We start from the raw sequence: 27504 nt of genomic DNA, 5'->3' as shown, positions 1-27504 counted from the left end.
AAACCATCACTGCAGAATTAGTGCGCGTTTGTGTGTGTGTGTGTGTGTGTATAAGAGAAATATTTAAGTAACAACATTTCTTAGAACTCTAGATCAAACAGGCTAGTGTCCAGATAAGCCACATGCTGTGTTTTTGTGTGTGTGATGATGTGTTCCAGCCTTCTACGGTTGGGTGATGATAGTGACTACATTTACAGACACCAGAAAGCAGCTTATTTGCAAAAGTGTAATTTCCGTTTATATGCACTATGTAAGCGGCGTACACTTTACTCCAGTTTACATGCGGCTCGGTCAGTAAGCAGATTTCTCCACAGCAACGTAATTTCCCTGGGACGCTTGTGTAAATAACAAACATGGCATCCAAGGAAGACTTCCCCATTTTATTCCCTGTTGCTTTTCTTTATTTCCAGATATTCCATAGTTGTTGGTGTGTTTGTTTTCTTTAACTTTGCATCGCAAACTGCAGCGGAATTGCACTACAAGAGTGTGGTTTCCTCTTGCGTAAAACTCTGGGATTCCCCCTAAGCACAAGCACGTATACGCAAACATATTTTTAATTAAGTGTATATAAATGGTATATTTGATAGCTTATGTGCTTTTACCATTGTACTCCTAGAAATGTTGAATTCTTTCCACTGGGTTGATTTGCTCCATCCTATGAAATTTGTTTTCTAGTTACATGCACACTCTTTAGAAACCCAGGTGTGTTAAACTGCTTTCTCTTAATTCCTGGCGTCTTTCATAAAACCCCCGGAATAAACAGTTTGTTTTTTAAGTGCATGTAAACATGGCCAGTGATTTTGACGAGAGTGTTCAATGAAATGGTCCACAGTATTTTTTCTTAGAAGTGAAGTGATATTATGTATTGAACTGGGTATTGATTAATACAGATTTCCCAATTCCATTCGATTCTGATTCAGAAGCTCTCTGGATTCGATTAAGATTCGATATTAATTCATATGGGTATATTTCAGTTATTATTTCACTTTTGCTTACACAGGAAAGACATTTTCTCCCAGCTAATGATGTTAATTATGCAGAGGGCCTTTTAACTAGGTACATTACAAAAATATAAATGTTACTTAATGTATCTGACAAGGTTTTCATCATATTGGTCATATTTTGTCTTTTTAAAAACGAACAAATCCATAATTTCATAATAAAATCTATAAATAAATATGATATTTCATATATTATTTTTTATTATATGTACATTATTATATATTGTTTATATATGATATATTTTTTGTAATGGACCTAGTGCACAATTTCTAGCATTTTCAAGAATTTACATTGATTTGTTTAACATTTGTTAAAACCAGTCATTTTAACAGAAATGCATTATTAACGAGAGAAACTCAAATGGCTTTATCTCATCTGTGCCAGGCATGATTAGAATTAAATGTTTATTTTTGTTGTATAGAAAGGGTATTAAAAGAGACATTATTCAATGACAAATGGGTCACGTGGCTCTTGTATTTGGACACACATTACACGGAACAACTTTTACTCAACACACAGTGAAATGATCTCCCTGCTGAATACTCCACCACTATGCTACACAATTAAGTCACTGGTCCAGTTGCCAAATATATGAAGTTTAGTCGCACTGTAGAGGAGGGTTGCACATAAAAAGATCGATCTTGGGATTTAAGAATCAATATAGAGATCATTCAAATGAAGATTGCGATGCATCGGAAAAACAATATTTTACCCACCCCAAATTATGTGTTGATATATAAATTAATGTGTTAACTGTAGGGCTGGGCAATATTGCCAAACATATTATCACAATATTTATTTTAATTTCGTACAATATCAATATTTATCACAATATCATTTCATACCATTAATGGGTAAAGAAAATGCATTCCACATGTTTGCTAAACCTCAAATTTAAATGTAAGCATAACTTGTTTGTTTAAAAGTAAACTCCAAAAGGTAAGATACCTTTTTAATTTGAAGTTCAAGAAGTATACTTAGTTTAGGATTTAATTCTACATAAGGTTTGTGACCTCTGACTTTCTAGTAACACTTCACACTCCATCTCATTAGGTGGTGGTAACGCACCCTAGGCTGAATTGCCAACTGCCAATAAACATCACAAGAATAAGAAATACGTTCTTGCTTGTCAAAAATTTGCGGATGTGATAGCACTATGGATCGTGATTTTTTTTTTTTACTGATTATTACATAAATATCTGGTGATACAATTGCTGTTGTGTTCAGTCAATAAATGTTTTGCATTGTCAGTGCTGTCTTGATTGATACACAACAATATCATATTAGCTGGCTAGCTGGGTGCTAGCTATCGGCTACCTAGCTTCATTTCTGGTTTACATGACAACAGGTATATATCCGCTAGCCAACTAATACTTCCTAACCAGCTGATTTAAAGACTCTGATTTATTTAGTTAAGCCGGGGTCACACTATTTGATTTTGTTTTGTAATTTTTAGGTGTTAGCTTCATTAACATAATCACCAACCAGGCAGAGCAAGACTATGCATGCATTATCATATGCCAGCGGGAGGTTGTTAATCACTTTACTGTCGGGACTCCCTGCTGAGTTAATGGTTCCACAGGTTCCACAAAAAAAATCGCTCTGTCACCAAGGCGGGCGCTTTGGTTCTCCTCAAGTGACCAATGAGCTTCTTCGTTTACCGATGAATAGACAAGACGTCAAGCTGATCTGAATGTCTACATTGCACTCCGCTGCATATCATCACAAATGCTGATTGTTATCCAGATGATTCGGTCACAAAGCGTTATTTTCCCCCTGCATTTTTTCCATACAAAAATTACTAATGAAACAAAGCGGAGGCACAACAGTCTGCTTTTCCACAAACACACACACTTTCACAAGGTAAGGTTTCTCCATGAATAGCCTCAGAGCAAGATCTCAGCAAAAAAGTTTGCATGTGTGACACCCTCAGCTAAAATGAGTTGTTTTGATTCTGCTAGTGTGGCGCCAGCTTGTGTATAACTTTGCCAAACTGCTTGCGTTTTTAGTGATACGCACCTGATCCTGACGCATTTGACTTTATGCGGTTTAGCAGCCTCTGGCTACTCACTGTGTTTGTGTTTGGTAGTCATGCTGTGATTATGTGTTTGAAGTGGAAATACTGTGTGTAGACGTATGGTTGTGTGTGAGCTGATCATGTTTGTTGTATGTCTGTAAGTTTGCATATGTTTGTGAAGTAATGGTGTGTGTGTTTTGTCAGTAAGATTGGGAGAGTGAGAGATAGCCATGGCAGTTCTGTGCTTGTTTGTCACAGGCAGTGAGTTTATGTTGCCTTTAGCATACTCTGATTGACTTCTGAGTATTTTAGTATTCATCTGTCTCTGGCATTGTGAGGTCACAGCTAAGTCACTCACTGTCATCCATTTCCTATTTTAGATTACATCGTCTGTCTGTCTTTCTCACTCTTTATCTGCAGTTATTATCCTCTGCCTGTCTCTCATGGTCTGGTTCACTTTTTCTTCCAGTCCTATGTTTTTTTTTCATCTGAGATGTTGTGTCTGCCACGATCAGGTGTGTTTGTGTGTTGTTTATTGCGTGTCTCTTTACTGATTGACATCAGAGGCCCATCGAAATGGAAGTGATGTTTGTGTGACAGAGCCACACCCTCTTTGTGCTGTGACATTTTCCTTTGTGCTTTCCTGTCTGATCACTTGTTTCCTGAACTGTCTGTTCTTACCCCCTTTTCTCCACCACTCCTTTCCTCTCTACTCACTCTCACAGGATTTAAGGAATAATAGCAAATCCAGGGGAACAGGAAATTACTGAGCTTTTATCCAATCAGAAATGCTAGAGTATATCAACCACACTAGTAGTCTTTTATTTCTCTCCGTTCAAGCCTCTCTAGAGCAAAAAACCCCCAAAAGATTAAAGAAACAGAAAGAGAGATAAGAAAGTTAAACTGGTTATTAAGCAATAACTACTCTTAAACCAAGTGTTGGATGTCAATATATTGTGCTAATGCCTAGCTGTGGTAATGCAATGAAAATGTTAATGTTGGGACCAAATGTTAAATCGATTATTGCTTGCATTAGCTAACGTTTTTATCGCAATTTGAGATGAACAGCTTTAAAATGATTAAAATTTGTAGTTCACTCAAAATTAAAAAGTTATCAATGTTTACTCGCCTTCATGTCAATCTGACAACATATAAGATTTTCTTCTGTAAAACAAAATATGGTATTTTAAGGCTAAAGCATAATGGAAGTGGATGATGATTTATACTGCCAAGTATTAAGATGTTTTTACAGTGATCCGATCACAAGTTGTCAGTGCAAAATACAGGTGAAAGGGTTCCAAAAGCTTTGTGATCAGATCCCAAAAACCACATACAGAGCTAGCCAAAAATGCATGTGACCACATTGAATTTGAGGCGTAAATGCTAATCCTTCCTGTACAATAGCACATCACCGCATTCTCGCCTATCAATCAACCGCTGTGCTAAAATAAGAGTTCTAAACTTTGCTGGTTGTGAGTGGTTTTTAAAAAATAACGATTGGTAAATTTGGAAATGTGCATACATATACATGCACACAAACTTCACAGAACTTCTTCCGTGTAATCCAAACAGGTGGTCACAGATGCGTTTGAGACACATGTTAATACCAGGTGTAAATGTGGTCAAGTGCACCAAGAATGTAACAGAAATGTTGCCTATACTACTCATTTAACTATATTCCAAGTCTTATGAAATGTACAATAATTTTGCGTGTGGAATTGTAAGGTTTCTTGTCTTTTGACACCAAACGCTATTGGTAATTATATAAACGTGACCACAAATGAGATTTTAGATCTATGCCAGAGGGCAAGATTATGAAAGAACAACAGCTTAAATTTTGGTCTGTTTCACACAAAGCTATTGTGTGGAAAACTGAAGCTCTGACATTCATTTTTGTTGAATGAAACACACACACACACACACATTTTATTTTAGTGGTGCAGGTGGGCTGTGGGCTTTGGACTGGTTGGTATGTTATACTGCACCAAGTTTAATAACTTTATGAAGCACCTAATCACACACAACTCGAATAAGACTAATAACAGACCTTTCTGGATTATTGTGTTGGAGCTTGTTTAGCTAGTTGGGACACACAAACATGAAACTCGTGGTGTGGTACATGGAGGAGTTTTGCAGCGTCAAACATTTGGTCTTAGGAACCAGATGGTGTAAGTGGGTGGAGGTCAGGAAGGGCCGACCACCCCCTCCCCCCAGGATACACCATTGCAGTAAATCAGATCCTATTCCAGTGTTCACTAGCGATTGGGCTAAGCGTGACCATTTGATATGAACCTATTTGGATAAAAACTCCTTTTTTGGTCAGACCTTTTGGAAACAAATTAGATTATTTTGGTCTTTAACAGGCTTTAGGTTTATGCGTGGCTGTCCAGGCATATGTCTGTGTTTCCTGAATGTAAAAGTCATAATGTTGGACCTCTGGAGATTAAGTGATTAGGATGGAGCGGTTGTCTCCAAAGCATCGAAAGGGTCATGGTGAGTTTTAACCTCACGTTATTCTTCAATCCATGAGAATGTGGTCTCCATACTAAGTGTCCACTAGTTGGCTAGTAGCCAGTGAATGTTTTGTGTTAGTGCTTGATAGGGCAATAGCGAAGTTGACCATGTGACTCGACTCAACACTCAGAGACTTAAAAGATGAAATTGTTTCTATTAGATTTTTTTTATAAGCTTTGAACAATTTATATAATTTAACTGTGGATTAGCCTAAATAAGAACTTAAATCCCCAGACATATACAGCTAATTTAACCAATTAAGACAAAGTGTGTGTCTGTGTGGGCAGGTTTGGGTCTTCTATGAGGACTTTTTTTTTTTAGGTTACAAACTGGTAATTACAATGGTATTATGCTATAAATGTGGTTTGAGGACATTTCTAGTGTCCCCATAATTTAAATCGCTTAACATACTAAACAATATATATTTTTTTCAAATATTTTTGAAAATGTAAAAATGCAGAAAGTTTTATATGAGGGTTAGGTTTAGGGGTAGTGTTAGGGTTATGGGATAGAATATATAGTTTGTGCAGTATAAAAATCTTTGTCTATGGAGAGTCCTCTTTAAGGATAGCTGCACCAACGTGTGTGTGTGTTTGTGTGTGTCTGCTCTGCTTATTACTCTAAGTGTTGTCAGAATTTGTCCTGTGAACCTTGAACCTGATGTCAGTTAGTAAGGAATGCTATTTGTTTGTTTGGGGAGAAGAAGTGGTGAAATGTAAGAGGAAAAAAGAGAGAAGCAGAATGCAGGATTGGTACATGAAAAAAGTGTAATTAGGGCAAGTGGAGGTGGACTTTGGAATTGTGGGTAGAAGCCAAGGAGCCACTAAGAACAATGAACTGTATTCAGCCAAACACACACAGCATTTCCTTCCACACGCACATACACACACTTGACATATGCTATGTATTCATACAGCAGATGTTTCTATCTAAAGGCTTCTTGCTTAGAACTACTTACTCCCAGATTAAGAGTTAGACATCTTGTCAAACCAGACTTATCTAAAAAACCAAAGATGCTGTTTACTAGGGCTGGGGTAGTATGGTGATATATATCGTGGCAACGATATAGTGTCTTCCGGCAGATTTTTCAATGCAGTCTATATTGCGGTATGTAAATATCTGTGTCCACGGCACTCTAGCTGGCTGACATTGAGAAAGATGAACACAGAATGCGAGACGACTCCTAATCAAGTCAAACACAAAACAGTTGTTCATATTTGTATGGAAAGGTGCCGTTTTATCAAGAAAACTTGGATTTGTGGCGGAACGACTCGCCCCCTCCCTCACGTCATCGTCGTCCTGCCTCTTCTGAGGGCCGTCCTTCAGCCAGGCTCACTACGGGAGTAGGCAGGAGAGAGGCCCCATTTGGAAGCAGATAATGAGGCGCATCTGATGTGAAAATAACCTCATCACTGCTGCCTCTCCTCGGGAGGCTGGCTTCTATCTCCAAATGCATGCACGGTGGCATCCTCGCAGGTCCAGTAATGGAGCAGGTAGGGTTAGATGCACCCCCAGACCTACTCCCCGCAATCTCGGGGATGACAGCGTGCTTCGTGGCCGACGGGCCAGGAAGTCAGGCTGCCATTCCCCTCAAGTGGCAGGGCCCATGGATTTACTCCACCAAAGAAGCTGCAGCCCTCGAGTCGCGCCCCAGACCCAGTAGGCCAGACCCTGCACCTAAAGCCTGGACTAACGACTTCACCAAGAAAAAGCTGGTGCCACACAAACCTCACTCCCTTCAGTCTGATTAAAAATGGTGGAGGGGTGACACCCAAACCAACTCACAACAACTCACTCTCTCTATTCTCTGTCATATGGAACTTGCCAAAATAACAACAGAAGTACCGTGTGAGAGATTGTAAAAGAGTGATTTAGGAAGTGATTCATGGAGAAACTTTACATTGTGAAATTGGATGATTGTGTATATGTCCATAGAAAGCTTTCAGTGAGTAAAGAAATACATTTTCGTAAAATCAGACTGTTGACAAAAAATTATTGGTGACAAAATCACATGGATTATAATCAGCATTTGCAATGATATGCAGCTGAATGTGATGAAAGCTTGATGACTTGTCAGTTCTTTAGTTAAAGAAGCAGCTCATTGGTCACTTGAGGAGAACACAAGAGTCCACCTCGGTGACAGCGATTTCTTTTTTTTTTCCCTATGTTGGATATTTGTTCTGTTGCTGGAACCATTAACTCAGCAGGGAGTCTTGGCGGTTAAGTGTTTAATGACCTCCCTCTGGCAGACACTAATGTGCACATCGTCTCCCTCCACCTAGCCGGCGATTATGTTAATTAATCTAACACCTAAAAAATTATCAGAATCGGCTAGTGTGATGCCGGTTTAACATGCTGATTTACTGTGAGGTCATGTTTGTTGAACTACATCCAATCACACAAATCTTATGACTGACATGATACAGAACTGAGGTGAAGGGTGAGAAAGTGTTAACAGCATGTGTACAAATTATCCAATTATCTGACAAATAATGTGATGTCCAATCAGATACACCAAGACTCTTGGTATGTATAAACTGAGAAGAATCATACATGTACAGTGTGTGCTGTACATGTACTGCAAGTATCCAGAAATGAATAAATCCTCTTCAGAGATTGTCCACAGCAGTTAATCACAGCTTGTTCACAATACACTTATATTTCTCAGGAACAAAGTGATGCTCTGTGGAAATTCTTTAGAAACATAGAGAGCCTTGAGAAACCCTCCCTGAAACTACAGAGAAATACTTATGAAGGACAAAGGAAATCTTTAGAAATATATGGAGACTTCAGGAACACACTGTGTCTGAAAAATGTATGATGACCTTTTAGACTCAGAAACACAAAGACATCATAGAATTATCAGAAATCTCACATAAAAAGAAATATATCACAATATCACATGAATTTGTGGCTTAGGGCACTGTGATGAGGAGGGCATGGTACTCGCTGGTTGTAAAGACTATGGCGATCTTTAAGGGGCCTTATTCAGAATATAAAGATACAAAACAAGACAAAGTGTAGACTGGCAGTGGAAGACCGAAGTGCTGGTACAAAAGCAAAAATTTACTACCAGACAAAACTTTGGACATACTTTATAGAATTTATGTTTCTCATAATGTTACAAACCTTTAGATTTAAAGGTTTATTCCTAAATGCTTGAAAGGAGTTTTGTAGGAAAATATGAATTGTGCCTAATGGATGTGTTTTAATGAATTGTGTTTTAATGGACGAGTTGGACCCAGTAGTGAAGGAAAATCAGCCAGCATATATTGGAACTCTTTCAATGCTGTTTTCAAAGCATTCCGCATATATATGACATGTATTATAGCATGTGAAGCGCTTTTACTTTAAAGTTTCTCTAATGCTCTTGTGCGCATCTGGTGAAAGCAGCAATCTACTGACTACTCCCTGTTTACTCTGGCCGGATCACCTGCTTTGAGTGTCACAGATTGACTGTTGCGTAACATTTATGATTCAAAGGGACACCGTTTTGATCCATGCTATCATAAAATGCGTTTTAATTTTAAAATACCAAATATTGTCTGATTTTTAGGCCTCTGCTATATATCGGTCAACCACAACTTGATACCTCATGAAGTTGGTTAAGAGAATACCCAGACTGTGTTGAGCTGTAATTTAGACAATGGCGATCTACTTTTAAGATGCTATAATTATAGTAGTTTTGGTAGCTACATAATTACCAGAATTGAATTTCTGTTATTTCATAGTTTTTATGACTTTACAATTTTTTTTAAATGTGGAAAACAGTTATGATAATAAGAATGAGTAGGTATCCAAACCTTTGTGTTATAGTGTAGTGTGTAATACTAGCATCCATTGTGTTATAGTGTAGTGTGTAATAATAACATCCATTGTTTGAAGAGAATACTACACCATTGTATCAAAAACAATAATTAAAAAATTACACTTTTCATTTGTTTTATTCACACGCTCAAACTGTGATAAAAAAGAAAAAATGCATCTCTAGCCGCTGGCACTCCCAAACTTTGCCTCTGGATGAAATATTTCCAAATAGGGAAGTAATTTGATTGCATCTTCCATTACTCAATGCTACCAACTATCCTTTTCCCCCCTATCATTTCTTTTGGCTTTTTGTCACTCTATTACACACACATAAAATATAATTTTGGCCACCTTAAACCATGAAGAAACAACCTTTAAACAAGAAACATACACACAGAGTATGAAGTAAGGTCCTCTCCCAGCACACCGCAGTTTCACACTAAATTCAGTTTACCAAAGTTCACTACCCCTAACACCGCTACAACGAATCGGTTACCTAACGTAACCTCGGTTCTCTCTAGATGAGGGAACGAGTATTGCGTAAGCTAGCTTACGCTACGGGAAAGATTAATCTTTTCTGAGATATTGAAGCCAAAAAATTATCCTTAATTTTGTATCATTTGTCAACGCAGTGCAGCAACTGCAGACCTTGAGCGGGCTAGCTAGAGAGCTCATTGGTTGCTCTGCGGCAACTGCTGCAGCCTATAGACGAACTTGGGCGAACTCACGTCCAATGAGAGGCTTCCGCGCGCTTACTGCATCAAAGGCCGCCAAAATGGGCGTGGCTAGAGTGCATATAAGCGTAGTCTGGAACCCTGGTTTTCATTGAATGAAGCTGAAAGTCGCTGCGTGGCGCGAAAGCACGTCGGCTACGCAATACTGTTCCTCATCTAGAGAGAACCGAGGTTACGTTAGGTAACCGATTCGTTCTCTTCACGAGAGGTTCTCTCAGATACGTAAGCTAGCTTACGCCACGGGAACCCATTGTCAACGCCGTGCGCGCCAAGCATCCACTGCATGAGCCCCGGGGGTGGGGGGACCCGGGGGTGGGGGGACCCAGGGGAGCCCTTGTGAGTGGGGAAATAATATTTGGCCGGCAAGAGTGCGGGCCAGTGTGTGTGTGTGTGTAATACATAAGCACATAGTGGGAAGGGAACGACAGAGCGGCGGTGCCGGTCTGTGTGGAATGAGTCCCATCAGTGCAGCTCACCAGGGGAGCTGTAGCGTATTAAACCGCTAGTAGTTTTGCCTGCAGGGCGGGCACTTCCAGATTGTAAAATCTGACAAAGGTGGAGGGGGAAGCCCAGCCCGCTGCCACACATATGTCGTGAATGGATATCCCGCTGGACCATGCCCACGATGAGGCCATGCCTCTAGTGGAGTGAGCCCTAATGCCCAACGGGCATGGCAGGTCTTTTGACGCGTATGCGGCAGCAATAGCGTCCACTATCCATCTAGACAGTGTCTGTTTCGAGGCGGCGAGACCTTTGGTGCGCCCTCTGAACGAAACGAAAAGCTGCTCAGAGCGTCTGAAAGAGGCGGAGCACGCAGTATACAATCTCAGTGCTCTGACTGGGCAAAGGAGATTGGCGTCGCGTTCGCTATCGGTTGCTGGCAGCGCCGATAGGGAAATGACCTGTGCTCTGAAAGGAGTACCGATCACCTTGGGAACATAGCCGTGTCTAGGCTTTAAAATGATCTTGGAGTCACTTGGTCCGAACTCAAGACACGCAGCGCTGACAGACAGCGCGTGAAGGTCTCCCACACGTTTGACTGATGACAGGGCAGAAAAACGGTTTTGAGTGAAAGGTATTTCAAATCCACGGATTGAAGAGGTTCGAAAGGGGGGGCTTTCATAGTTTCAAGAACTATAGAAAGATCCCAGATAGGAACCGATGGGGGGCGCGGGGGGGGGTTCATCCTTCTAGCTCCCTTGAGGAAGCGGATGACCAGCTCGTTTTTTCCCAGTGACTGGCCGTGCAGGGGTTCAGCGAACGCTGCGACGGCCGCCACATACACTTTGAGCGTGGATGGGGATCTGCCCTTATCCAGCAGCTCTTGTAAAAACACGAGCAGCGACGACACCCCACATGTCCGTGGGTCCAGGTCTCTGTCGGTGCACCATTTTGAAAACACAGACCATAGAGTCTTCTCGTGGAAGGGGCTCTAGCGTGTATGATGGTGTTTATTACCCCTTCTGGCAGAGCGACGGGTAGTCGTTGATCACCCACGCGTGCAGCGCCCAGCTCTGGGTGGGGATGCCAGATCGTGCCGCGAGCTTGAGAGAGGAGATCTGCTCTCACTGGGATGGGCCACGGCGCTGTCAGTGACAGCTGCGTAAGCTCCGGGAACCATGTCTGATTCTCCGACGCGGGGCTATGAGGAGCACCGAGTGACGCTGCTTCCCTGATCCTCTGCATTACCTGTGGCAATAGCGAGACGGGAGGGAAGGCGTAAGCGGGCGGTTGGGCCAGTCCTGGGCCAGCTGCCCTCGCTCGAGAAGAATATTGGGCAGTGAGAGTTCTCTTCTGACGCTAAAGAGGTCTATCTCTGCTCTGCCGAATATGCCATAACTTCTGGACTGTTTGAGCGTGCAGGGACCATTCCCCTGGAGGAATATTGTCTCTGGACAGTCTGTCTGGGCCGTCGCTCAGGTGGCCTGGCACGCGCGTCGCCCTCAGCGAGTGCAGGTGGCACTGGGACCAACTCAGTATGCGTTTGGTCAGATGGAAGAGGTTCCTGGATCTGACACCGCCCTGACGGTTTAGGTAGGATACCACAGATCTGTTGTCCGAGCGGACCAGGACGTGGTGACCCTGAATGACCGGGAGAAAGCGCATGCGCGCACTCGACCGCTATCATTTCCAGACAATTTATGTGAAGGAGCTTTTCCTGAACTGACCATAGGCCAAAAACCGGAGAGCCCTCGCAGACCGCGCCCCAACCCGTGTTGGACGCGTCTGTCGAGATGACTTTTCGGCGTGATACAGCTCCCATCGTCACTCCCCGCTGATACCATTCGGCCACTGTCCAGGGCTGCAGAGCTGAAATACAGGTCTGAGTCACCTTGATCGGCTGGCGGACTGTGGCCCAAGCCCGGTGAGACTCGCAGGTGTTTAGCCAATGCTGAAGCGGGCGCATGCGCAGTAAACCCAGCTGAAGTACTGCTGCGGCTGAGGCCATGTAACCTAGCACTCTGAAATTTTTTCAGAGGCGTGAGGCTGTTCATCTGAAAGGACGCGGCTAGTCGCTGAACACGGCGCGCGCGCTGTGTAGATAAGCAAGCCGTCATTGCCACGGAGTCTAGTTCTATTCCAAGGAAGGAAATTGCCTGACTGGGCTGTAGTGAGCACTTGGTCCAATTGACTGCAAGACCCAAACTGTTCAGATGGCTGAGGAGAACTGTTCTGTGAGACAGAAGCTCCGTATGTGACTGTGCCATAATCAGCCAGTCGTCCAAATAGTTCAGAATTCGCAAGCCCTGACTCCGCAGGGGTGCGTGCGCCGCATCCATGCACTTCGTGAAAGTACGGGGTGCTAAAGACAGAACGAACGGAAGGACGGTGTATTGATAAACCTGGCCGTCCGGCGAATCTCAAGAATGGCCTGTGACGGGATTTATCTGAATCTGAAAGTAGGCATCTTTCAGATCGAGAGAAATAAACCAGTCCCCCTGGCGCGTATGCGCGAGGAGTTTCCTGATTGTAAGCATTTTGAACGGTCTTTTTGCAAGCACCTTGTTCATACCGTTGAAATCTAATATTGGTCTGAGGCCACCGTCTTTCTTGGGAACAAGAAAATAACGGCTGTAAAACCCCGAATCGCTCAGCGAAGGCGGCACTTTCTCTATGGCCCTTTTGCACAGAAGGTTTGCTATTTCTGAACGAAGCATGCAGGCTGCTTCCGTGTTCACAATAGTTTCGAGCCGCGCTCTGAAGCGAATAGAATAGCAAATAGCCCTGTTTTATTGTGCTTAACACCCATTTGGATATCCCTGGGATAGCTTTCCACGCTTTGAAGCATAACACTAGAGGGTGAATGGCCAAATTGCCCTGATTGCTGCACACAGCGCGCTGAACAGAATGTGTGAGCGCGCTTACTGTGCTTATGCATGACTGCTCGCAGACAGCAGGGACAGGCTTCCCGATTGAGGTGAATGGGGAAAGAGTCACATCTGTTAAGTGATGCGCGAGCATAGTCACGGGCACGGGACTTACATACAGAGAAGTGTTTGCTGGCCGTGTGACAGAGCGGGCAGAGAATGGGCGCGCGCACGTATTCGTGAGCGCGTTTATTGACTCTAACACTCGAGCGGGCTGTGTCCGCTTTATGTGAGTGGGCTCTGATCGGGACACGGGAAGTGTAATGCTTGTGTGTAGAGGTGAACACTGGATTGTGGGCACATTCTCTACACATAAGGCTGGTCGTGTGACAGAGCGGCCAGAGAAGGGCCGCGCGCACGGATTCGTGGGCGCATTTATTGACTCTAACACTCGAGCGGGCTGTGTCCGCTTTATGTGAGTGGGCTCTGATAGGAACACGGGAAGTGTAATGCTCGTGTGTAGGGGTGAACACTGGATTGTGGGCACATTTTCTACACACAAGGCATGTTTGCTCTTTACAAGATTTCTTTGAGTCGCCGTGAAAACGCCGTTTGAGTGCAGGCAAGCGGGCAGTATCACCGGCTTGTTGGCTGCTGAATCCACCACTGTAGTAGCCTGAGAGAGGGGGACTGACAGGGGGCGAAGCTTTGACGGTGGTCCGGCCGCGGCGGGACTGAGCCGTCGTTTTTTCAACAAGGCTAGGAGGACTTTCAGCGCAACCTTAGTTTTCAGCGCAACCTTAGACCGAGGCCCGCGGGGGGGCGGAATAGGTGCGGCCAACATAGGCGGATGTTGCTCTGCAGGCCTTAGACGGGAGCACGGGCTTAGACCACCATCTCGCGGAGGGCGGGCAAAGGTGTGCTGCTACCGAATCCTCGACCGGGGGGATGGAGGAGTAGCCCTTCTCGGTGGCGCCGTCCACCGAAGCGAGAGGGGTGGAGACATGGAGACGTGGGAACGGATCCTGGCCGAGAAAGGCGCGTTCCAAGACTTTGCAAGCTCAGTGTGGAGTTCCGGCAGGAAGGGAGCTCTGCATGCCCCAGTCCCAGGCAGAGAGCGCAGATGATGTGGCGGTCTCCGGCGCTGAGAGGGGCGCGGCATGAAGCGCAAGTGGTGTGAGGCATCTTAAAAAAGATGCTCGTTACTCTTTTGTGAAGTTCGTTAAGAACTTGCTTGCTCAAAAAAAAGGATACGTCGCCGGATGGCGTAGCTCGCAGGATGGCTGAAGGTGGCGGAGACGGCCGGCTTCTTCGAGCGCTGTCCAAGCTTGCTAGATGCCCCTCGAACGGTGACGCGGCTTCCAGTTCAGAGATGCGAAGAGCTTCGCTGAAGAGATGAAAATCAGGGTTCCAGCCTACGAACTACGCTTATATGCACTCTAGCCACGCTCATTTTGGCGGGCTTTGATGCAGTAAGCGCTGGACGCCTCTCATTGGACGCGAGTTCGCCCAAGTTCATCTATAGGCTGCAGCAGTTGCCGCAGGGCAACCAATGAGCTCGCTAGCTAGCCCGCTCAAGGTCTGCAGTTGCTGCACTGCGTTGACAAATGATACAAAATTAAGGATAATTTTTTGGCTTCAATATCTCAGAAAAGATGAATCTTTCCCGTAGCGTAAGCTAGCTTACGCAATACGAGAGAACCTCTCGTAAGAGAAACACATGCACACACACTTGTGATGCTAGAGTGTAGCACTCATGTTGAAAAACTGTACTTGTTAACTTTACGGGCATTTAAAGCCTTTTCAAATGAGATGTAATACTTTTCCACTGCTCTCTCAGGCATTCTGAGTTTTGGTAGCTTATGTGTTATTATTTGGTAGCCATTCAGTGTTATTTCTCTCCCCTGCTGCAGGGGTTTTACTGATTTAAACGCCTCTGTCTAATTCAGGTTTGTTTTGTTCATGCAGCAGGGATTACTTCGGCTTACTACCAATCACTCTCACCCGCTCAGTGCAGCTCTGTGTGTGGTTTGGGGCTGAGGGGGTGTGAGTGGGTGGGTATCTTATTAAGCACGGTGTTTATTTCAATTGTTAGTTATTGAAGTTATTTTGCCCTAATCCAGACCTCCATCATACTCATCAGAAGGTTTTAAAATGCCTCCGCAATTTCTGTACCTGTATTTGGTTGGAATATATTAACATTTAGCCAAGTTGTTATTTAGAATGTTGAACTAATTCTACAGCTAACGTCACCTTGAGGCTAGGTTATACTTTGTTTTTCCGCTTACTTTTCTGTCTCATGCTTGGTTGAATGCTCAGCCTTTCAAAATATACTCTTTTGACCATGAGCCCATACGGATGTGTGCCCACACATATGCCCACAACATGCAAGGGCTCAATTAAAACCAGGCTCCACGCGGACATTTTGCGTGAAACTTTCGCCGGGTCATTCTGTGGAGTATTTGAAAACTGATGGGTGTTTAAAGCTGAAGTATGTAACTTTTTTCCTTCTTTCCCAGCTTAATTTGCCGAGACAACTATACTGTAAGTGAGCCATTGATAGATTATTTTTCTCGAAAACTGTAAACACTGTCTCTGTGGAACTATAAAAATGTTTGTTTGTTTTGAGCGACCTGCTTAGATCCCCCCAACAAGATCAACTCATCTAATGGCGTGAGCTGGGGGCGGGACTATCTGACTGTTTATTCAACAGCAGACAACGGGGCATATTCAGAAAGCTGTTTTGAAAACATTGTTTATTTACATAATTCAGCTTTAAATTTGGGTGTTTTTCCAGTTTCATTTACAATTTTGTTTGTTTTAAGCTAGTTGCCCATTAATAGATTTAGCCACCAATGTTGATCAGTAATTTACAGTATACAGGTAGTAATTACTCTTTAGCAGTCAGTGGGGTGACTCTTGTGTCATTTCTGTGAATGGTGAGCTCCTTCTCATCCTTTCATTCATGTTGAAGAACTAACAAACTATAGTATCTGCACAATTCACACACATTTCACAAACAGCAAGATGTCCATTGATGGCCTTGATGATTATATAAAATTTTTAGAACTTTTATTATAGTGCTTTTTTCTGTCGTTTGCGTAACATAAATTACTAAAGTATAAAAGCAGAAACACTCCTTTGGGTGGCAGATCAGTCTGTTTTTATTTAATGTCAATCTTTTTTTCTCAAAATCTGATAAGAGCCTGACAGCACGCATGAACATACTTTCTACAAGAAGCCCAAAGGGACAAATACATACCACATGCATTTACAGTGTAAAGTATCCTAATTCAGAATATTACAATTGGTTGTTCCCTTGGCTCTCCTGTTCTTATTTTGGTTAGCTTCATGTCGGTTTGCTGCCAAGATGAGCAGTTGCAATTATTAACGGAATCTGTGAGAAATGTCAGGGACACTTGCTCATGATTCCTCTTCCATTTCTGAGCGGTGAGTGTGACTGACCCACAAGTAAGGAGTGGTGAGACAGTTGATATGTGTGATCACATTTTTTTGAGTTAGTAAGTGAACAGCTGGCTTTAGAGAGACCATTCTCCTCAAGACTTTCAAGGGGTCAGATATCTTTCCAATTCTCAGAGGGCTAAACCATATAATATTGTTTGGTTTCCATTTAAAAGCATTGTGTTGGCACAAACAACATTTGCTTTATCAAAATTGATTTATATAGCTATAACTATGGCATATTTTGGTCATTTAAAATACCAAAATAATACACTGCAACAAGCTTTTTGTGCTGTGTTCATTGTAAAAATAATTTTCTTGATCAGTATTTTTTCCTGAACAATATCTAGACATATTTAAAACAAGATGCATTTACTTAACCCTTGTGCATCAATTAAAAAAAGTTACACATAGGTTCATTATGGACAAAAATGTCCATGTCCAAAAACTGTCATAAAAATATTATAGATTTATATTTTTTTCCACTTTCACTGACATAATTTTTTTAACCAGCATCAGCTCTAATCATAATGACCAAACATTCATTCATTTTTAGAATTTTAACCCTTTAAACGCTGGTTTGTTTACATAATGCCACTGTTGTTTTTTTATAAAAAAATATAATAATTATAATTATTTTCAATTTAATAGATGCTAAACAGAATTTTTTTTATTTTTATTATTAGAGCCTCAGACACATACAAACCACACTCTGAAATCCATACCAACACACTCACACAATTATATATTCATAATGTATCTAATTGGCTCTATAATATGCATAAGCCAAAAACAGCAGAAAACAACAACAAAAGCGTATGATATGCCAAACCTGAAAAAATGGCACGATCTGGTAAAAAATATTTAAAATGTAAATTTTGAAGCCTTGCCAACATAATGAAAACATGTTAAACAAGATTGCATAATTTTATAGTTAAATGGCACTGGGATTAAAAATCGCAGTTTTAATGGGTTTCAATGTGCCATTTTTGTCCAAAACGAAGCTAAGAGGGAGTATTTTGTGTAACTAGTGCAAAAAATATATTTTTTAAAGAAAATAGGGTGAAATATTAAAATTCCAATAAAAATTCACACCTGTGGAAAATTTTATGCAGTTAGCATTAACACAGACAAAGTTATCAAAAAAACAAAACTGAAAAAGCCAAAAATGTCCACAAGGATGCACAAGGGTTAAAGCAAGATGAGACAAAATAGTAAGACTTTCAGAAAATACATCTTGAATTAAGCATATTTTATTGCCCTTTTTCAATTTTGTATTATTATTTTGTTTTAAAAATATATACATAAATAAACTTTGTTCGATTTTTGCTAAAAACAAGAAAATACAATTTGGGTAAGAAAAATAAACTTAAATACATTTAAGATACATCCATCTTATGTATGGATAAGATGGATGTTAATTTACTACATAAGGAAATTCTTACTTAAATCTCTTTAATGAATAAACTATGGAAGTACCAAAGGACGGAGAGGGAAACACTGAAGAAACAATTAAAAAGTCTGAAAACACAGAAGTCAAAACTCTTCTAGTAGAGGCTCTTAAATATCCGTTTATGCTGGTTTCTTGGCAGGTCTTAATAACAAAAGAAAGATGAAGCTGCTGTCAACATGTTTAATTCAGAACACAAGTGTTGTCTTTCATGTGTGCCAAACGGAAGGAAATCAAAAAGTTAACGGAAATTAAATAAAGTTATTTACAGTCAACTGATCAAATATTAAATATCAAAATGTTATTGAATTGCTGCTGCATTGTCAACTTTGTTTGGAAGTCATTGATGCCTTACGGTCGTTATTGCAACATGAGTTCAGTCGATTGTGAATAAAGTCATAAAATAAATAAAACATTAATACCTATAAAAATGTGTACACATGATTGAAAGTTTGTGAATCGGTGCAGCCAATTTGATGTATATTTGATGTTTATACATGAAAGTTCCTCCTCTGTTTAGGGAAAATTCTTTTAAGGAGAGAATTTGGATATCTCCCTGCATGTCTAACCGGCAACCATGTCTTTGGGGCTCATTAGAATAATGTGGAATTAGCCTACCTGTATGTCTAATGTGACATGTTACAGAGCTGTGTGGTACAACACACAGAGACACTTATTTCATCACCCATATTAATGCTGTACAGTCTCAAAGGGGTTCTGTTAAAACAGTTGTGAGAGGAATGCTGATACAACACTCCCTCTATCATTATTCCCAGAAGAGCTTTATATAGCTCAGAGCTGTGACAGACATGTATTTGGGTTGTATAGATGTTATACATGCATGTTAGTCAGGGACGAATTCACTAATGTTTTGTGACCCATTTTGCACACTGTATCTCAGTGTTAAAATCGTATTCACTAATCACCCGCAATCCTGTTTAACCAGGTTCTAAATGCCTTGCTCTAGCACTGCACAGTGATTATTTAAATAAAAAAAAAACTCTCATTCTCTCAGTAAAAAAACTCTCTCAGTAAAACCCGAAATTTTTGACCTTGTGGGGACATTTTGTCGGTCCCCATGAGGAAAACAGCTTATAAATCATACTAAATTATGTTTTTTGAAAATGTAAAAATGCAGAATGTTTTCTGTGAGGGTTAGGTTTAGGGGTAGGGTTAGGTTTAGGGGATAGAATATAAAGTTTGTACAGTATAAAAACCATTATGTCTATGGAAAGTCCCCATAAAACATGGAAACACTACTGTGTGTGTGTGTGTGTGTGTGTGTGTGTGTGTGTGTGTGTGTGTGTGTGTGTGTGTGTGTGTGTGTGTGTGTGTGTGTGTGTGTGTGTGTGTGTAAACATTGTTCAGAGAAAGTGGTAGTTTGCTTTGCCCTGATTAGTGTCAGGAGAGTTTTTTAAAGGAATAGTTCACCCAAAAATTTAAATTCAATCATCATTTACTCACCTTAATGCCATGCCAAATGTGTATGATTTTCTATCATCATCAGAACACAAACAAAGATTTTTAGAAGGAAATCAGGGCTCTGACGTGCCAATTCAAGGGAATGAATGCCAAAACTATGAAGTTCAAAAAACACGGAAAAGCTATTCAAATGACTCCAATGATTTATTAAATGTCTTCTGAAGTGATATCATCAGTTATAGTTGAGAACAGACCAAAATGTAACTCCTTCACTATACATCTTGCCAATGCAGTTTGCCATTGCAGTTTACAGGCATGGTCGATTTCAAGCTTGATGACACTTCCTTGTGCCATCTAGTGGTTCTACCCATTTGTCAAGCACTAGGAAGTTTAATCAAGCTTGAAATCATGATTGCCAAGGAGACTGCTGAAGTCAAGATTTGTAGTAAAAAAGGAATAACATTTTGGTCTGTCGTCAACCCAAACTGATGAGATCGCTTCAGAAGACATTTAATAAGTCATTGGAGTCATTAGAATTTATTTTCTGTGTTTTTTAACTTCATAGTTTTGGCACCCATTCTCTTGCACTGTATGCCCTTCAGAGCTTGGATTTTTTTTTTCTCAAAGTCTTAATTTGTGTTCTGCTGAAGAAAAACAAAATCATATATATTTGGGATAGTATCAAGGTGAGTAAATAATGAGATAATTTTCATTTTTGGGTAAACAATTTCTTTAACAAGCTCCAGCAATTAGATCTTTTGTGCAGTTGTACATGTCTAGTGAAATGAAACGTGAGCAACACAAGGTCCTCAAAATACCCATATCACATAGTAACAGCTGAAGGATGTAAGCATCTAAGCAGCTAACCTTTGAATGAATTCCAGTGTGCATGCAGCATAATCTTGGTACTGAATATTTAAGGTGTAGTAAGTAGAAAAGGCAGCAGCAAGCCCAGACAGAAAAGTTGGTTGGATGCTTTCACAAATGTGCCCCTCAAGGCTGATCATCCAGTGGTGAATACATCTTCCTGGTGTTTCACCTGAAACTTTACATAGAAACCCCATATCATCATTGACACGATGTCACATATTTTACCCATTCACAGATGAGCCTTGTTCTTTTAACATACGAAATGCATTTTAATATGTTGATCATGGACTGGTCGGGACAGATATTAATGTCAAAATGTGTAATTTTCCCCCAATATTGTTAAGTCTTGTGAAGAAGAAGAAAACACTTTTGTTGAAATGCCGAAAACACCCTGGTGGCTTTTGTAATCATAAAAAGAAAAAAATATATATACTTCTATACGTACCAAGGAGTATCAGTCGAGGAGTTGAGTGTCATCAGCTGCTGTGGCTGTTGCCTGTCATTTCAGTACGCTACAGAGACCGCAATGGAATATTATTTAAATGAAACTTTTTTTATGAAACTCACCTTGCAATATGGAAGATCCGATTCAGAAATCCAGCTGCACTCTACGTGTCACAGTTGCCTTCCCTCTGAAACAAGTGTTTAAACTTTAGATACCATTCCAGTATCACCAATGTTTTCAGATTAAAAGAGAAGGAATAGCATGCATCCCTGCATAAAACTTAACATTAGCAACTGTGCAGCTGCGTTTCCCAAAAGTGTTATATACTTATTATGCAATGTAAATGGATTATAGAAATGATTGCCACCAATGTTTTTTTAAGTTTACAATGCTTTTGCGATTTGCAGCCCAGATCTGAACTTTGAAGTTGTTAATGTTAGCTGACCACACTGACCGCTTGAGTAAGGCGTTTCTACCTGCACTGATTTGTGTGTCAGCTCCAATCTCAAATCTGACATGAAAATTTTAAAATGAACCCAAGTCCAGTGCATTACTCAGTCCGACAACAAATCACTTAAAGAAAACCGTTTTAGTAAAACAAAGAAAGATCTTGGGCTTAAAGACAGAAATATAACGTTACACAGAGTTTAATTAGTTGATATTGGGATGTGATGGCAGGTAAGGCTACCAAATCATTATCACAGCACAATATGAGTTCAACACAAATGTGATGTATTCTGGCTATGATAAAAGCAAAGCAAAAGGGCACTCACCTGTTAATTCAGAAGTTGACGATAGGTGAAAAAAATCAACACTTAAACATGTGTGGGCTCACTGTAGATTTGTGTTCCCAAAATGAAAGGCAAAAAATACTGTAAAGTACTGTTTTCTATCCTTTGAGCAATCAATACTGTAAAATACCGTAATATTATGTTAAAGTCACTTAACCAACCAAAATTAACAGTAATGTACTGCATTTAAAAATAACAGGATTATACTGTTGATATTTTGAAGTAAATTATCAGCAATGTTTAAGAGTGCAGCACAACAAACAACAGTGCTGTGTACACCATATCTGATCTTTCTGTGCTGTATTCTTGAATATGTTTCTCTATCGCTGGACAAGCTTCATTTATGCCCTGTCCCGCTCTGCAGTCGCTGCCTCTATTCCTCGCATGTGAGGAGACATAAGGCGCCGCATAAGTTAACGTGGTTCCAGAGCGCTTAAACCATAACATTTTTTCCTTCTAAATGTAGCTTTTTTTTAAAAAAAAGCCTTTAATAATAAACAAATCGATTTCTGTTCTATTTTTTTTTTTAATTATTAATCAGATGTCATCATGTCTGGCATGGATGACAAGGAAAAACAATAAAATGACTAGTTTGTAGCCTAGTCTTTCTCACTTTAATGAAAATATAAAAATGGTCCATTCAGACTTTTACATTTTCTCTCAGTGGATACCCCTAAACCCCCATACAATAACATTCTTCAGTCACAAGGGCTTCTATGCCCCCATAATGGGATATCTGAATGAAACGAAATATAAAAATAATTTAAATGTAAAAATTATATGCTGTCATTATGCTTCAACACAAACATATAATCTTTCAACATTCATATCAAACTGCACTTGATTGGTAAACTATAAAATCTTATAAAATATTTTTATATTTTGGTGGAAGATCCTTCAGACACCACTGCTTTGTTTGTCTCTGGTCACCCAAGGCAGATTTGTATAGACTATTTTGACTCTTTAGGATTTTTTTTTTCTTCTTTTCTTCAAACAAAATGTGCAAATGTGAATGTATATTGTGATAAATATTGATATCAAATAGTATGAAAAAGAATATTGTGATTAATATTTTTGGCCATATCACGCATCCATAGGTAAAAAATTATAATACATAGAATACCCCCCAACACACACAAGCACATGCACACAAACCTTAAGACCCTCTGCTCTATTATCCCCTCCTTTCTACTTTTAATTATTGAATCCTTTAGACATCCTGTTTATTGAACAGAGAAAGAGGGAGGAGTGTGGAAAGGAAAAGCATGGGAGGGGTAGTGGAGAAGGAGAGGAAAGAAGAAACACTTCAGTTAGGGGCTTTCCACCTTTCCTGAGATGAGAAGCAACCACAGGAATCTGTTTATGTTTCATGCCATTTTGAACCCTTTAATTGTTCCATCAATGTTAAAGATTCCATTTTACTACTACTAATAATAGCAGCAGTAGTAATTAGTGATGGGCTGGGGACAAAAAGGAAAGTAATGATGATGAACTGATTCTGTTTTCATATACTATAGCATATTTGTAGATATAGTTTTTAAGCAGCATTTGGATGGATTTTCAGGCAGTGTGTTTGATGACTTTAAGTGTGTTATATAGAGGCAGCAGAAATGTGGGCATCTGGGCGGGAAATCCCAGAGCACTACTGGGAGTTGGGGAGTTGTGGAATGTTAGAGGGGGCTGAGCATGGAGGCAGGAAACAAAGGAAGCTGATCTGATCATAGGAATGAAAAGTGTGTGTACATGACCAATCGTGTTCATATGTGCATGTATGCCAGATTTGGCTTATAGATCTACATTTTCAGATATGAGATTTCTGATTTCTGCTGGCATTTGAATTGTAAATATGGTTTTGTCTGTTTCTGTATGCTTCCAGAATATACTTTTATCTTTTCACCTTTACTTTTACACACTTTTGTGAAAGAATGGGATTTGTTAAATGTTTTTTTTTTTTACCTCACCAGATTGAATAGTTTTTTTTTTAATGGTTTTTGTTATTAATCGACACACAATGCATCACTTTGGCTTAGTGAAAACATTTTTAAAAAATTCTAATTTACTTAAGTGACCTGTTGCATCATTTTAAGTCACTTTGTCCCAAAGACACATTTTGAGTTTTATTCACTATAGTAAGAAGAAAATAATTTCAATGATTATGTCAGCCAAAATGTTAATGATTATATCCATACACAGTTTGAAGTAGAAATATAATAACTACATTTTAGAAGCTTAGACTTTCTTTCTTATTATAGTGCATATAAAACTATTTTGTGTTTCTGGGTCAAAAGGATGTAGCAAGTCACAAAAGTATTTGCACATTTTTCATTATGCAATGCTGGAAGAAGCATTTCTAAAATATAGTTTAGTTGTAAAGGTCTTACAAAGTGCTAAATAAACACACACACACACACACACACACACACACACACACACACACACACACACACACACACACACACATATATATATATTATAATTTCACAAAAAACAACAATCAAGAGAGAGACTGCCACCTTCAGCAATTTATTCACTGTCAGTGTACCTTGTAGGTTAGGCCTAGGGTCTGTCATTCCAACAGTCATTGTACAAGTTCAGTGTCATTTAATCTGTTAATTTGAAAGTACTCTTGCTTCAGTGTGCCAGAGTTTGTCTTGAAGGACTTTCAGCACATGGCTGTTAAATAGGGTGGAGTTTCAAAGCCAGAATGGCTCTGACAGCCATGTAAGCAAAGCCTGCTTATGAAGACAAAGACCGTTTCTGGCAAAGCTTGCAAGCTGTCTCGGAGTGGCTCACGCACACAGACACATAGAAGTCCTTTAGGTTGTTGCCTTTTCATAGCTTGTCAAGTTGATGCCACAGCATCAATTATTTGGCAGGGTTATTCTATTGAAAAATGTTGCTTTGCTGCCCCTTGCCTTATGCTGTTATGTCATTAGCTAATCCGCTTACTTGTGGGTCTCATTGACCAGTTGACAAGGGTCCACACTCTGAATTTGTATGCTAATGTGACCTGTTTATCTAATCGTCATATTGTTATTCATACTGCACAAAGATATATTGTTTTTGCCTTTCAGTGTACACATTCACGTTAATCGTGGTTTCATCAAATGCTGATCTGCTATTTGCATATTGTGTATTTCCCACCCCCACTCCCCCAAAATGGCTTCAACAAAGCAAAAGACCTTGTTATGCCTCCCTATTCCAAATCACTATATTTAATTAAAAAACGTATGCCATCCTTCTCCAAACAAGGATTTTATCATTATACAGTTCCTCTAACTTACTAGTCTTGTGTACGTACTAAACACTGCTTTGTTCTGTCAATCTCACATCAACAAAATCAAAGAGTGTTCCATGCCTCTTATTACACATGAAGTGTGAAATGTCTCTTGTCCCTCTATTGATAGAGATCTGTACTGGAATATTAATTACATGAGTGAAATCCAAAGTGATGGGAATCTCCATTGTTTTTTCTCTGAATCTCTCTTCCTTATGTATTTTAATTTCTTTGTTGAATGCATCATCTGACAGGTTTAAATCATGTTTTTAATGAGATTGTATGATAATGGAATCCATTTAATTACTCTTCAGATATGAAGCTGACATTCAGTTTGAATGTGTCCTGATGGATGTGGATAAGATACTATCATGCCAATATTCATTTTCTCTGGGCCAGTCACTTCACTTTGTCATGTGTTTGCTTAAAGGGTCTGACGACTGAGTCAGTCAATTACCAATATCTAAATAGCAATAAGCAGTGGTTTATAGGGTAGTTACAGTATGAAATGGCATTTGGAAAGTGTGTCTAGATGTCTGACAGAAATGCCTGGGTTTGTTTCATGATTACCCATTTAGATTTCACAATGAGACCTTAGATGAATAGCTCACATTTAAAGAAAATTATTGAGGCAAACATAAATCACTTTTACTCCTTCGGGCCAAACAATTCTGAGCATGGTGAGTAATGGTTCCAGTTGGATCTCCATGTCAACATGGTTCGGTATGGTCCGATTGCAAACGTGGCGACTCACGTTTGGTCTCTTGCTCAGACAGTTTATTATAATCCTGATTTTTCTGCACCACACTGGAAAAAGTGAAGGGAATCGTTCTGTCCAAAGGAGAAGTGCCTATATTCAATATAAATTTTTTGAGAGTGAGTATAGAGGTTTATGGAAAAGCTACTTATGCTAAAATTTAATGGGAAATGTGTTATGCCTTATGGTGTGGTTAAAAAGTCTCTTTCTACCTGGTGGTTTAAAATGGGAGTATGGCTGGTTTTAAATATTTAGGGGTGTGTGGCAGGGCGGAGGGCGGGTCCGGGTCGTGATCATACACACCCGGTCCTTTATCCCTCTCAGAGGCTTGATTAGCCTGATAAGGGACCGGGTGTGTATGATCACAACCCAGCCCAGCCCTCCGCCCTGCCACAGGGTGTTTTAGGCACTGAAGAGTACAGGAGACAAAATTGGGAGGGTCTTGTGAGAAATTATGTGCTCCATTGTCTCACTGGAAATGACTGCTGCCAATGTTATCCTACAGGGGAATGGTGTTGATCTGCGATAACCTGGTTGCCTCATCCCTATGGCACAAAATGATCATTGAACCTCCGGAGGACCTGGTTAGAGAGCTTCAACAACACCTTGTGGATTTTTTTCTGGTTGGGTCAGCACTGGTTGAAAGCTTCTGTTTTATATCTGCCCAGACAGGAGGGTGGACAAGGCCTAATTGACATCAAATCCAGAATTGAGAGTTGGCATGATGCAGCCTGTGCCATTTTGAGGAGAGCAGGCAAGATGATGTTTGATCAGCATATTTTCCTTATGGACATTAACAGACTGGATTTGTCAGGCTTAACTGCCTTTTATAGGTCTGTTTTAAATTCATGGACTCTTGTTAATTTTTCACGGGCGCTAAATGGAATTAAGCTTTAAGGCTGAGAGAAGAACCTTTACTTTTCAACCTTGCCTTGGACTTGACTTTGTTTGATATTTTAAATTCAGCTGCTCTAAGAAAAGTTATTTTATCTGCAAAGGTCACAAAACTTGGACATTTATTGTCATTGAAGGGATGGATCTCTACAGAGTCTTTAGTTCACAGACTTGGCATAAGATCAATTTGTATGGCTAAAAGATTGCTGACCCAAATTTCTGATTCATTGCGCCAGACTACAGACTTTCTTTAGAAACTTGTAATCCAGGAGTGGATATCTCTATCTTCCCAGAGCTGCGAATACAAGTTGCAGCTGGAGATTGGCAGGAAGTAGAAGCTGGCTTGCTGTTATCTGTTGTAACCCCTATGTTGGGTTCTTTTGGAGACACTGGAAGAAAGGACATTATGGACTGTGTGAAAGGACTACCTACATCTGCCTGCTCTTGAGAATGTCAGAGAATCTTGCTGGCATGAGGTTTTTGGATTAATATTTTCCCCTAAATGTAGCTGGAGGACCTTGTACAAGCCTCCTATTGAGAAAACATTTGGAGATCTTCAGTGGAAGATTGTGCATTGTATAATAACTATGAACAGAGACAGAGCATATTTTGATCCACAGGTGGGAGAGGGTTGTCCTTTTTGTGGTGTACAAGAATCAGTGTTTCATTTGTTTTTAAATTGTGTGAGACCGGATTTTTTGTGATACAAACTTGTGGGGTGGTGTCAGACTCCAGGAGAGTCTTCAGCCCTATG

General features: G+C 40.4%; 1 protein-coding gene across 5 annotated transcripts in view; it reads left to right on the top strand.

Annotated features, from left to right (window-relative positions):
- The window catches only part of stard8 (StAR-related lipid transfer (START) domain containing 8), an 80422-nt gene that overhangs the window by 12178 nt on the left and 40740 nt on the right, over positions 1 to 27504 (top strand). The window contains exon 2 of one of the 5 annotated variants that reach the window (XM_052105372.1): positions 26362 to 27370. The exons of 3 other annotated variants lie outside the window; for them this stretch is intronic. Coding sequence is in view for 1 of the 2 variants with exons in the window: in XM_052105365.1 (XP_051961325.1) it covers positions 5476 to 5512 (37 nt within the window). In the remaining variant the exon portion in view is untranslated. Of the gene's footprint in view, positions 1 to 5281; positions 5513 to 26361; positions 27371 to 27504 lie in introns of those variants that run through there. One more of the 5 variants, XM_052105365.1, reaches the window with a different exon arrangement.

Source organism: Xyrauchen texanus, chromosome 3, assembly GCF_025860055.1.
Source record: "Xyrauchen texanus isolate HMW12.3.18 chromosome 3, RBS_HiC_50CHRs, whole genome shotgun sequence".
In the NCBI taxonomy this organism is placed as follows: Eukaryota; Metazoa; Chordata; class Actinopteri; order Cypriniformes; family Catostomidae; genus Xyrauchen; species Xyrauchen texanus.
Note: the sequence above shows the minus strand (reverse complement) of the source record. Positions and strands in the feature narration are given on the sequence as shown.